Source organism: Gastrolobium bilobum, unplaced genomic scaffold, assembly GCF_033153095.1.
Source record: "Gastrolobium bilobum isolate Gb01-03AN ecotype WA unplaced genomic scaffold, APGP_CSIRO_Gbil_v1 utg66792, whole genome shotgun sequence".
Classification (NCBI taxonomy): domain Eukaryota; kingdom Viridiplantae; phylum Streptophyta; class Magnoliopsida; order Fabales; family Fabaceae; genus Gastrolobium; species Gastrolobium bilobum.
In genome coordinates this window covers 73,297-86,628 of record NW_026897228.1, presented here as the reverse complement: position 1 = coordinate 86,628, position 13,332 = coordinate 73,297, and the positions used below count along the sequence as shown (strand labels likewise).

The 13,332-nt window shown below is 36.5% G+C and overlaps 1 protein-coding gene across 4 annotated transcripts; it reads right to left on the bottom strand.

The window, feature by feature from the left end:
* Positions 1–2,937: 2,937 nt before the first annotated feature.
* Positions 2,938–13,317, bottom strand: LOC133305005 (uncharacterized). 4 transcript variants are annotated; one of them, XR_009750711.1, is made up of 3 exons: positions 13,134–13,317; positions 11,783–11,856; positions 2,938–3,339 (listed from the first exon to the last, which is right to left on the bottom strand). XR_009750711.1 is itself a non-coding variant. In XM_061505108.1 (3 exons), the coding sequence occupies exon 3, from the start codon at positions 5,748–5,750 to the stop codon at positions 4,989–4,991; it is 762 nt and encodes a 253-aa protein (XP_061361092.1). In that variant the 5' UTR covers positions 5,751–6,308; positions 11,783–11,856; positions 13,134–13,317; the 3' UTR covers positions 2,938–4,988. The 4 variants fall into 4 exon arrangements, 2 of the variants coding, with proteins under 2 accessions (XP_061361092.1, XP_061361093.1); XM_061505108.1 differs by having other exon boundaries at positions 2,938–6,308; XR_009750710.1 differs by lacking the exon at positions 2,938–3,339 and adding an exon at positions 11,021–11,210.
* Positions 13,318–13,332: the final 15 nt, after the last annotated feature.

Genomic DNA, 13,332 nt, shown 5'->3' with positions numbered 1-13,332 from the left:
ATAGGGTATGTTACAATAAGAATACAAAAAGCTTAATTAAATTTTAAAATAAAGAAACATATTCACTCACTCATTTATTATATAATTTCACTCAAAAAATATATATTACAACCACACAATTTATTATAATATATATAATAGATCGTTAATAACATTGTCTTATTCCATTAAAACCAAATTCATAGGAGGAAGGTTAGAAAAGATAAAAATAAAGTATAATATAATATTATTTTATTAAAAAACATAGATCAGGCCTAAAGGCTTACAAATCAAGTCTTTTAGAATAGGCATGTTATAACCGCCCTCGCAACCAAGTTAGGTCAAATAATAAAATCAAGCAAGTGTTCAAGAGATCAAGTTTTGTTCAAGAAAATTGTGACAAGTAATGGTTCATTGATCATGAAATACAAGTATACAATTCATGTCAAGTAAGTCAAATTGGATTAAATTAAATGTATGAAAAGAATTCAAGACGTATATGTCATTATAGTGAAAGTTGTGGACTATTTGGTAAATAGACAAAAAGTGGTCAAAACTTGAATTGGATGTTATAATAAAATTGTTTAATGAATTTAGTGGGTTAAAAGTTATCTTCGTTTATTCTAATTATGATTAGAATAATTTAATTAATTAGGTCAAGGTTGGTTTAATTATAGACCAATAGTATTAATTTAATTTAAGCAATTTAGATTATGTAATTAAATTTTATAGCAAATTCTATGCGTTTTAAGTGGTCTTAATTTTATCTATTTATGTTTAGAAAAATTAAAAGAAATGAGCAAAAGTGTTAGAAATTAGTAGTCAATAGGATTCTTTATAATTGTATAAGGTCAAAGTTAGTAGAAAATTTATAAGACTAAGTTATATTTCTTTTGTACAAGTCGGTTGCCTTTTCTTGTGCCACTTCCACGATGCTTTTCTTCTTCCTCTCTTCTTTGAAGGCTGTGAGCCATTTTTAAGCAAAGGGCAAGCTTGAACATCAATTTCCATTTAGTTCTTAACAAAACTTGTAGAACTTGGTCTTGTGAGTAAATCCCAAGTGATAGAACCTTGTAAGAAGCCTTATTTTGATAGATATTCCTCTATCTATTCAGCGACTACATGCTGCCCAAGAAGCCATGATGGGTTGTTTTGCTTGTCTACATTATGAAGAATGATCTAAAGCTTCTAGAGAAGCTATTCAAGGTAAGAAACCCCAACTATGCTGGCTGTTTTTAAGGCCAAAAATTATGTTTTTAACATGTATTTGATGGTTTTTATGAAGATTAAATGATGGATTATGTTGGGGTTTTAGTTGGTTGATGAGTTGTTGTGATTGATTGATGTTTTCTTCTACAAAAAAGAATTGAAATCTAAAAATAGATGAATTTAAAGAACCCTATATTATAATAACTCTAATTTCATAATTTCAAAATTAGAGGATTATTAGGAAGACCTTAGGGTCATAAATGGAATGAGGATGAAATTCTAAGAAGTTTGATATCCATATTAAGGGTATTTTACACAAGTGAATTTTCATATGTTATTTTTGACTGTTGACGCAGTAACAGTCAGTAGAATATTTTTAATTGAGCAAATTTGAGTTAGAAAGCTATTTTGATGATATGAATATCATAAATGAGGTTAGTATATGATTTGATGAAGTTTGATATCCATATTGGGATATTTTGGAAAAATCACTTCTGCCAGGTATTTTGTACTGTTGTAGAAGCACTCGATAGAATCCCGGAATGAGAAAAAGATGAGAAAATAGAAAGAAAAACCAATATATGCCTAACAAGTCATAATTAGACCAATAATATTAAAGTTAAGAAGATAATAAAATCTGGGTACAGTTAAGAATACTGGTAAAGACTACAGAGCAATTAAACAACAGTAAGTGGATTTGTGATCTACTAATCAAATTTTTAAGTTAGGAACATGATAATTAGACAAATTTAATATTAATTCTTAAAGTTAGAGTTTTGGGTGTTTCCGGGTAAAAATTTGATAACCGTTCAAAGAAAAATTACACCGGGTGTCACTAAATGACAGAAAGTCACTTAATGACATGGCAAAAACCCTAAAAACATAAGGAGACCCTTCCCCTCATTCTCATCAATAGCCCAAACACTTCTCTCTCTTTACCTTGGAGGTTTTCAAATTTTCTCCTCCTTCTCTCTAGATTTTCGCATCCAAAACTCCATCAAATCACCAAACACCCTTCATGAAACTTGTTCCCCTCATCCTCCTCTTCAAGAACATACCATATTTGTTCTTGAAAACTCGTGGTGAATATTGATGCTCAACGACAAGTGTACCGATCGCACAAGTAATATAGTGAGTAAGTAAAGTATCGTCTCTATAGGGATTGTAAACCAAATACCACAATAACTTGTCCCCTTAAGTTGGAAAATCTGGTTGTTTTCGAAAATGGTGAATTGATAGTGAACTAAAGACAGAAAACTAAAATGTAATTCTTAATTTTCTAGCAATGGTAAAGTTTGGATTTTTGAGAGAATAATAAAGAATAAACATTACAGCTAAGGTACACGCATCATATGATCCCCACTTTAAACTCTGGATTAATTAACAATGCTCATTTATTTTAATAACTCAGACAATTTATCATCTAGAAATAATTAGTTAAATCCCAATTCCTTGGTAATCTAACCCTTTAATCCAATTGAAACCCTAATTCCTTAGCAGTCTTACATGAAATTAAGCATTAACCACGATAAATTAAACGACTGCAATTCACACAAGTCTATTCCTAAAGCATGCATCAATTGTTACTTTACCCCCTTTCAGAATCAAAACCCCAATATTCCTATTGCGAGCCCTAATTCCCAAATTATTATCTCCTATTAGGTTGATCAAGTCTAACAGAAATAATAAACAATACGCACTGGGTAAAATATGTTAAAATAAACGAGCGAAAATAAATCAATCCATCGTGAAAAGGGTTCACATAGGGTTTGTGACCCTAACTACAATAAGAGAAATTATCTAGCCATAGGCTTAGCTGACATACAATTATAAAAGAGAAAAGAAAAGAAAATTACGATGATAACTAAGAACGATGATCTGCTCCCTTGATGTTTTCCTCCTACTGGAACTCTCTGTGCCTTTCTGTCGTAATCCCCCTTTCTTTCCTCGTTACGTCCTTTTAACGTCTTCAGAAATTGATTTCCCGAGAAAGTTCGCGCGGGTTGCGCGGGGTTGGCGCCGCAACCGCGCCAACTCTCTGGAATCTGTATGGCAGACGCATCTCCGCGCGGGTCGCGCCAACATCCATGCGTATCGCGTGGATCCTCTTTTTCTTCTTTTCTTCAATTTCCTATTTCTTCATATTTTAACCTGTAAAACTATAAAAATGTAAGAAATAAACTAAAATGGAAAAACTAAATAATAAAAGCAATTAATATACAGAAAATGCTCTCCTATGACTAAATCTTATTATTTTTGGCTTAGAAAATATCACATGCCAGAGGCACATCAAATCATTCTCAAATTTAAACGTTGTTGTTCGCAACAACGAACAAGACTCAATCCAGGAAATAAACAATTAATCTAGCATAACAATACACAGGCAATCTCAGACACAATATACTAAGCATGACTGATCTAACATCACAAGTTTCCAACAATGCCATCAGCTTCTCAAAGATACAAGTCTACATTAATTACCCCTCACAAAGATAAATAATATTCATTCAACACTTAGTGTTTAGGGTATCATGAGCACTCAATCCAACACAGTTATAACACTACCATAGGCTTGATCATATTCTCAAAGTTCTCAAAAATGAAGAATCAGATACATGCATCAATTGATCAAAAGGACTTCACAAGTTATATCTTGGCCGGGTTAAAGTGTAGGAATATATGGATAGCAACTCAAAACGACAATAAGATTGAAAAACTGATACTCTTACAATTTAGCACATTCATTTCAATGGTCTTGCTCCACTGACATTCCCACAGAATTTCGGGAATTAATTCCTTTCAACCACCTTTTATGCAAATTTTTGGTTTTTTTTTTGGGTATAAATAGAATATACATCCCCTAATCACTTAACCTTTGTGGAGCTTACCTCAATTTCTTTATTTTTTTTATTTAACACATCAGTAATTCAATCTCAATTAGGGTAAGTCACATGGATATAAGCTAAGCCATTAATTTGGCCAACAGGTAATTTATCAATAACATATGTTCAGTCTCAAGGGGCTAGCCATGGAAAAATTTCATACAGGTGGGCTATTTGGCCATAGGCTAACAAGAACAAAATGCCTTAATCATCTCAACCAATGCATGCATCACAGAGAAACAAATCAAGTTTTAGAGTGTTACAACAGTGAGGCTTCTCAACAAGAAAAATCAGTGTTTAAGCTCAAATCTCACAAGCTGTGGTATCAATCTAGACTCATGAAAATTAACCTCAGACATTATCAGAATTTCACAACATCAAATTAGACAAACGAGCAATCATGTAATCTAATTATACCTATGCAATGTCATGCCAGAATGTCATACAAACATGCTTCCCATGATTCAATCAAGCAAGTTAATTGGGTAAGCACATTTAAACCTGAGAATTGCTTCAGAAATATATTTCCAATTTTTTTTATAAGAGCAACACAAACTACCAACTAACTAAAAAAATGTAAAGAGTTTAGAATTTCTCCCCTGATAGAAAAAAATTGCAGTTCCAGAGTGCTTCCCAATGCCTACAATTCCCAGATTTAAAGAATTGCTGTTCCCAACAATATTTAAACCCAAGGATTATCGAAATATCTGCACCATGGAACAAACAACAGTATATAGAATGAACTATAATCCGCACAATAAAGACATCAGAGTGTATGGGACATATACAAACCCACATAATCTAAATGACCCTAACATCAACCTATGGTCATAATAAAACAACAAAAGTACTAAAAAGATAAACTAAAATAATAGACAAAATGGAAATAAAACAATCTCCAGCAGCAAGGAGATGTAATCAATCCTCCATGTCATCTCCCTCAGCAGCATGAGATGACTCAGCAAATGGAGGAACTGGTGGTACTGGATGCATCGGTGCACGAGTAGCGTCGGGTACTGGGTAATATGGAGCTGGGGACACGAACGGATACTGCGGCTGGAATGATGCATAATCCATGCCCCCAGCCTGAGCTAATCCCTCAAGGACGCGAGTCTGGTAAATGTGATGAATGGACATGAACTCCATCTGCATCTGCATGCGCAAGTAACTCGGTGAGTCCTCATAGACTAGCTCATGTGGTGGAATAGGTACCCTGGAAGTTGATGCAGAGGAAGCAGCAACTAGTGGAATCTCAAGAGCACGGGGTGGAAGAGGTACTCGGGGTGCTCTAGGAGATGCAGGAGCATTAAGTCCTATAGTGCCAGTCTTGACCACTAGCTCTTGGTCAGACTTAGCACAAATATTGGCATAAGTAATGAAGTTCATAAGTGCATCAGGAGCAACATCTAAATCTTCCTCTTCAGGGATCTCCAAACCCACCTGGACACAAAAATGAGATATCAAAGAAGCATGTGCCAGAAGTTGCTCCTTCCTGCTACCCCATACCATATGGCAAATACGGTTAGATAAAACAGCTGATATATCCAACCTCTCCAACCCGGTCATAATATATAAGAATGGAGCCCGCTTCATATTAACATCAGTGAGATTAGAAGAGGGAAGGACATTAGAGTTCACAAACTGATGCCAAAACCTACACCCACCAGTCAACTCCTTCATATGTAGCTTGTCAGGAGTTAGCAGACTTAAGCTTCCATTTAGAATAGGGAGTAGTGATCCCTCTCCTAATCATGTTAGCAAGCATAGGCATCTCTTTTTTATATAATAGCCGCCCAGTTGTAGGCATCATCCTATTGAACAGATCAACATATTCACAAGGACCAGCAACATGGTCATAATTAGTTGCAGGAATCTCTCAATAGCCTCAACAAAAAATGACAAATCAATCTCTCTAACCCGGGACATCCTGGTATGATCCAAGTCTTCTAGATTAGCATTAGCACAAAATTCTTTAATAATGGAACTAGAAGCAGACTCAGCATAAGTTACCAGAACTTCCCATTGCCTTCTTCTTATAGTCCTCATGATAAAATTATCCTCAGGCATGCTCACACTGATGTTCCTTTCTCTAATGAATCCTTTGCCCTCATATTTGTCAAAATACCTTTCCTGGGCCTCCGCAGAAACAAACCGAAAATCATCAAAAGATGAAGAAGCAGAAGTCTTGGCTCTTTTAGTATCGCCAATTTTTTTCTTAAACTTTGTACCTTGTGCGCCCTGAAAACCAGAAAAATTTTCCAATGCAAAAAATATGACAATAGAGCAATTAGATCACAAGTAATCAAACTGGAAGTATATAGCAAACCACCATTCCCAGATTTGATTCCAACTTTATCTAAAGAATAAAACAGAACAAACCAACAGTTGAAATCAAAATCAGAAAATAGGGTATCAACACATCTTAGCATACAACTCAGCATTTTATACCAGATAGTCAACATAGCAAGAGGTTCAAGGGAAACAAGTAACTAACTAAAAACCAGGCATTAAATAATACTAACTAACTAGAAAATAAAATAACATAACAGTTAAACAAGTAACTAATTAGAAAACTAACTAAAAGAAAGAAATAAAGGAGACTTACCCGTGAAGCCATGTGAAGAAAAGGAAGAATAACAATTGAAGAGAGTTGGGAAGAAAAGGAAGAGAGAAATGGGAGAAATGAAAGGGATGAGATGCAAAATGAGAGGAGCAACCGCTCGACCCTTTATATCTGGCGCGACTTTCTCCTCTTGGCTTATGTGGCGCGGGTCGTGCCATACTGGTGTGACACTCGCGCAAATTCTCTGGTTTCTTAGATTTTTGGCGCTGCAACCGTGCCATACTAGCGCGGTACTCGAGCAAATTCTCTGTTTTTTACAAACTCTGGTGCTGCAATCGCGCCATACTGGCGCGACTCGCGCGAGTCAATTTTTTTTTTTTAGGATAACATAAAACATTGAATAAAACTCTGAATTAGGTTGCCTCCCAATGAGCATTTTTTTAACGTCACGAGCCTGACAGTTACCTCTTTTAAGTATTGTTTTCTTTGAGAGACAGAGTCTCGGTGTCTCTTATGGCAGGTCCTCCTTGGTAGAACTTGAGTCTAGCTCCGTTGACTTTGAAGGGTCTATCATCATCCAAGGGAGATATCTCAACTGCTCCGTAGGGGAATACTCTCTTTACCACAAATGGACCAGCCCACCTAGACTTGAGCTTGCCAGGAAACAATCTCAGGCGAGAATTGTACATTAACAGTTGTTGGCCTGGCTCAAATTCCTTTGGACTGATCTTTTTATCGTGCCACTTCTTGGTCTTTTCTTTATAAACTCGGGCACTCTTATATGCAGATAATCGAAAATCATCCAGCTCATTCAGTTGCAGCAATCTTTTCTGAAGAGCTTTTGTTGGTTCAAAATTCAAGAACTTAGTAGCCCATAAAGCCTTATGTTCCAACTCCACAGGAAAATGACAAGACTTCCCATACACCAATTGATAAGGAGACATACCTATTGGAGTCTTGAATGCAGTTCTATACGCCCAAAGCGCATCATCAAGCTTTCTTGCCTAATCCTTCAAGGAATTACCAATAGTCTTCTCAAGGATTCTCTTCAACTCTCTATTTGACACTTCAACCTGCCCACTAGTCTGAGGATGGTAAGGTGTAGCCACCCTATGATTCACTCCATACTTTGCAAGCAAACAATCAAACTGCTTATTGCAAAAGTGTGTCCCCCATCACTAATAATAGCTCTAGGGACACCAAACCAAGTGAAGATGTTCTTCCTCAGAAAGTTCACCACCACTTTAGCATCATTAGTGGGAAGAGCAACAACCTCATCCCACTTCGACACATAATCTACAGCCACCAGAATATATTGGTTGGAATAAGATGATGGAAATGGGCCCATAAAATCTATTCCCCACACATAGAAAAGTTCTACCTCCAATATGCTATTCAGAGGCATCTTATCCTTGCGGGAAATATTTCCAGCTCTTTGATACTTGTCACACCTCTCAACATAGTCCCTAGCATCTTTAAACAATGTAGGCCAATAATAACTGCTCTGTAAAACTTTTTGAGCAGTTCTATTACCTCCAAAGTGACCTCCGTAATCTGATGCATGGCAATGCCACAAGATCTTATGCACTTCAAAATCTGGCACACACCTCCGTATAATTCCATCAGAACATTGGAAATACATGTAAGAGTCATCCTAATGAAATCTCATTGCATCTTGCAGAAACTTTTTCTGTTGTTGCCTAGTAAGGTTAGGAGGCAACTCTTTTATCACCTTGTAATTGGAAATATCCGCAAACCAAAGAGGCACAAAAATAGCCATCACCCTCTCATCAGGGAAGGTGTCATTTATTTCTTTTTCAGGACCATCTTGCAATTCCTTCTCCTAAATTCTTGACAAATGATCTGCTACTTTGTTTTCTAGCCCAGACTTATCTCTGATCTCCAAGTCGAACTCTTGAAACAAGAGCATCCACCTTAGGAAATGAGGCTTGGCATCCTGCTTAGTCATGAAATACTTGATAGCAGAATGGTCAGTAAAAACAATTACCTTGGAACCCAACAAATAAGATCTAAATTTGTCCAGTGCATACACTACTGCTAGCATTTCTTTTTCGGTTGTGGCATAATTTACTTGTGCCTAATTTAAATTTTTGCTAGCATAGTATATGACATGTAACAATTTATCCTTACGTTGGCCAAGGACTACACCAATGGCATAAGCACTAGCATCACAAATAAGCTCAAAAGGTAAACTCCAATCAGGAGCTACAAGAATAGGAGTTGTAGTGAGCTTTTATATCAACAAATTAAAAGCTTTCAGACATGCATCATCAAAGTTAAATTCAGAGTCCTTTACTAAGAGTTGGCTTAATGGTTTGGCTATCTTAGAAAAGTCTTTGATAAATCTTCTATAAAATCCAGCATGTCCTAGAAAACTTCTAACAGTAGTCAAATTAACAGGATGGGAGAGTTTTTCAATCAACATGAGTTTTGCCTCATCAACCTCAATTCCTTTCCCAGATATTTTATGGCCTAACACAATCCCCTCTTGTACCATAAAATGACATTTCTCCCAATTAAGTACAAGATTAGTTTCTTGGCATCTTTTTAAAACATTAGTTAGATTATACAAGCATAAATCAAAACAAGAGCCAAATCCTGAAAAGTAATCCATAAATACCTCAAGATTTTTCTCCACCATGTTAGAAAATATGGAGAGCATGCACCTCTGAAACGTAGCAGGTGCGTTGCATAGACCAAACGACATCCGTCGATATGCAAATTGTAACGTCTGGCAACTTGCAAGGATCAACGACTGTCCTCACACACTAACACGAGACTTTTCAGCGTGCTTTGTCCTCACTCGCACACTTCCCGAGAAAACTTCCCAGGAGGTCACCCATCCCTGAATTGCTCCAAGTTAAGCACGCTTAACTGTAGAGTTCTTCCGATCTGGGCTACCGAAAAGTAGATGCATCTTGTTAGTATAGGTAGTACCAATTAATTCTTATAAGCCATTCCCAACTGTACCGTCCCATACCAGCACAGTCTCTGGAATCTCTCTCTTTCGGGTGTTGACTCGATTCATTCATGTACCCCCGTCCCTAGAAGCCTGCCAGGAGCCGCTCCTTGTCCATGCCCTTTCGCACCGGCGATCACTCCCCGCCCTCGTCAGCGCCCGGGATGTTACATGCCCACCAGCTTCCGCCTGGTTCGTCCTCGAACCACACCGTATTGGATGAGAGGCCCTGCTCTGATACCATAAAATGTAACAGCCCGTTGTACACCGGTATTGTTAATATTAATTATGATATTAAGCGCAGTTACAATCACAACAATTCATTTATAAAAATACGAATAAACTTTTTCCAATTATTACGCGAGCATTTAAAACAATAAAAGCGTAATAATTAAAAGCTGTGACTATAACTGTTAACTCTTGCGGAATACTTATTTTAACTATTTTTACATCACACTTTACTTATTATAAGTTACTAAGGGGTTCCCATAAACCCAGTTAGCCAATTTCTCAACTCTACGTTTTTACCTCTTCGAACATGGTTCACTCATTAATTTTCTGCGAACACACCGTTCACAACCAGACCTTCTTCTTAGATTATATTTTTGTCTTACTTAATTCCCTTTCCAACAAGCTATCACACGCTCAATTCGAAGCTCGTTTGCTCCGGTTATCGCTGTTTGAAGTTGGACAAGCAAAACTGCCAACAAATCCCAAAATGACACAAAACATACCTCACTCTCTGAATTACTGCACTGAATCCACTAATCCAATTTCCCTCAAATTTTTACACCATAAACTAGACACCTCAATCTTCAACTTGATATATCATACGCTTAATTTGACCAAGAAACGAAGCGGGAATAAAATTCCCAAAACTGGACCAGAACAGCCCCTGTATCAGAGGTACATGGACAGTCAGTGTTCCACAATTTCTACAGAGCTGTGTGCAGCTCAGAATCTGCCCATATTTTGAAACTATGTAGGGTACATCTCAAGCTTTAAAATGGCGTATGGAACGTCCCTATCGGACCTCTGTGGAGGAAGTTATACTCTCCTGAAGTTCACCTAAAATCTGCCAATTCTACAGAAAATTCGCCAGAGTTTCCTTTGTTTTTCCTTAAATCCCCAAATTTACACAAGCTCACTAATACCTCAATGTACCTAATAAATCAATAATAATCCAATGGGTGGCACACACAAGGTCCAATAATGCCTTGGGGCACTTACAACCCAATTCAGTTTATATTTATTACACAATTTATACTATAATGCTCACTTTAAAATCCTTAACTTGTTTCAATCACAAGATCCATTTACATGCCATTTCTCAACATAAGTATATAATCATCATCCTACAATAGGCTTAAAGCCCTTCCATCATATTACATCAATATTCATGCATACTTACAACATTTTATTTAAATATAACAACGTACATATTCATAACTTGAATTTACAACTTTAAACATAACTTCGAATGAAATAATAACTAACTAGACTCAGGCACAATATATATCATGAACAAGTAATGACAATGACCCCATGACTCATCCTACGGGCCTCTTGCCCGCCACTCCTGTGCCACTGCTACCTCCTGAAATAAATGCCCCGAGACGGGGTGAGATATACGGATATAACTCAGTAACCCAGAGGTTCTGGAGAAAACGCCGCCCAATGGTTCACTTCGATGCATATCAATAGTATAAAGCAACCACTTTCAAAACGGGACAAAGCAAGGGATTTAGAGAAATTGAGGAATATCGGGATATAAAATACGACGAAGCGGGATGGTAGCTACCAATACCACGCAACGTCCTCGGCATATATAAGCCTACGGGTATCATCCAAGGTGTGTTCCAATAACCACAACCATGATGCCCCAACCATCCATATACACCCGAGACATTCCTAGTGTGCTCCTATCCGGATCACACACCACGACCCTAGGTCAACTGGAGCTCCCTCTCGGAGACCTATCCAGTGGAAGTCCGAAACGCCCGAAGGAAAAAACTGTCTACTGGCCAGAGACTCGGTATATAAGTACCCACTGTAATAATGCATGCATGCTCATGCTGTTCTACACTACTCATATACACTTCCTACCATTACCCTCAACGGGTATGGTGGAACAGAAAAAGGGAACAAGCCCTAATACCAAGAGGTTACCTGTAAAAAGCGCAATTCCAACCTTGCTTGAATTTCACGTATTTAATCCAATGCCTCTAAACTTGTTCTTCAACCTACGTACCATCAAATTACGTTCTATCAATTCATGCCACCACACAAGTCAAAGACAATTACCCCAATGTTTTCAAGATTTACTACATATTAACACATCTTTCAAAATCACAAGTTAATACAAGTTTCCAGACTAACCATCTATATAGCATATACTTGAATTTACTTGCTAAATGTAATCAAACACTTATGTGAATTTACTTTCATTCCTCGGTCAATTACTCCTATAGTGGCTGAATTGCACCATTTAGAAATTCCAAGAATTTGACTTGTTTTCTTATTCATATACCTTGGTTAATTCCTTGTTTGATCACTAAGTAGTCTTATATAAATTATTACATAACTTTTTCATCAAAAATCTAACATAAACATAGTCTCATCCTAGACTTAATTAAGATTTCACACTTAAATGTCCTAAGGATCATTGTTTTACATGACTAAGGAATTAAACACTTAATTTACACAATTAATTCTAAAGGGCCAAAATACACACTTTTTTTACAGCATCAACGTCCTGTGCCATTTTAATCACTAAAATTTCATCTTAACTCCGATTCCCCTGAATATTTGATATGTTATAGTAGACACTTAAGGCTTTAATTTGGCGCAAACCACACTCCATTTGGAGTCTTGTAGCTTCAGATATGAATTTTTTTATATAACAGCCCCTATGTTGATCCTACAAGGTCCATAAGGTTCTTTTGAAATTCCTATACTTCATTCTTTTTACAAACCAACTCTAAATCATATGACACTTATATTTCCACATACAAACTTGATTAAACACATCCTTTAACTATTTTATCACATGATGACCAATTTGCCTAGCTTAAGGTTTAATGAATTCTCTTTCAATTTTTCTATCACTTGAACCTTCATCAATGCATATACTATCTTTTATTTCCTTTAGACATATTATCAAACACTTGGTGTGCATATTTTTACACACAAAAACTGAACCATATAGGGTTCATTAAACTCATCCCTTTTGAGATTTCAATCATTCAACCAAAGATTCATCAATTAATCCCACTTAAGAACTTGAAAGCCATCAATATTTCATCATACTTTAACATAATAACATGATATTAACTTCACAAATTCAGCCCCCAATTTCACAAACCTAATAATAAATCCATGTAATTTAACTAGAAAAAGGTAGTTTAGTTACCTTAAACACCAGGCTACTACTTCAAATTTACTTCAAAAAAAGCATGAAAATCTATCATCACACTAAGAAGACAGCTTGATATGTGCATGGAGAAGAGAAGAAAAATACCTTCATATGATCTCTTCAAGAAGGAAAAAGCACAAGGTTTTAATCTCCATTCACTAAGGAATCTTTTTCTCAAAGGAGCTAGATGATTTAAACACTAGAATACCATGTTCTCTCATCACCCTTCCTTCCAAGCATGCCACGGTTTTGAAGAAGACAAGTGCAGGTTTTTTTGTTTGTTCCTTTTCTCTTTTGATGACCG

What these genes read in the sequence shown, in the direction of transcription:
- LOC133305005 (XM_061505108.1), bottom strand. Translation starts at nt 5,750, where the DNA reads ATGAAGGAGTTGACTGGTGGGTGTAGGTTTTGGCATCAGTTTGTGAAC.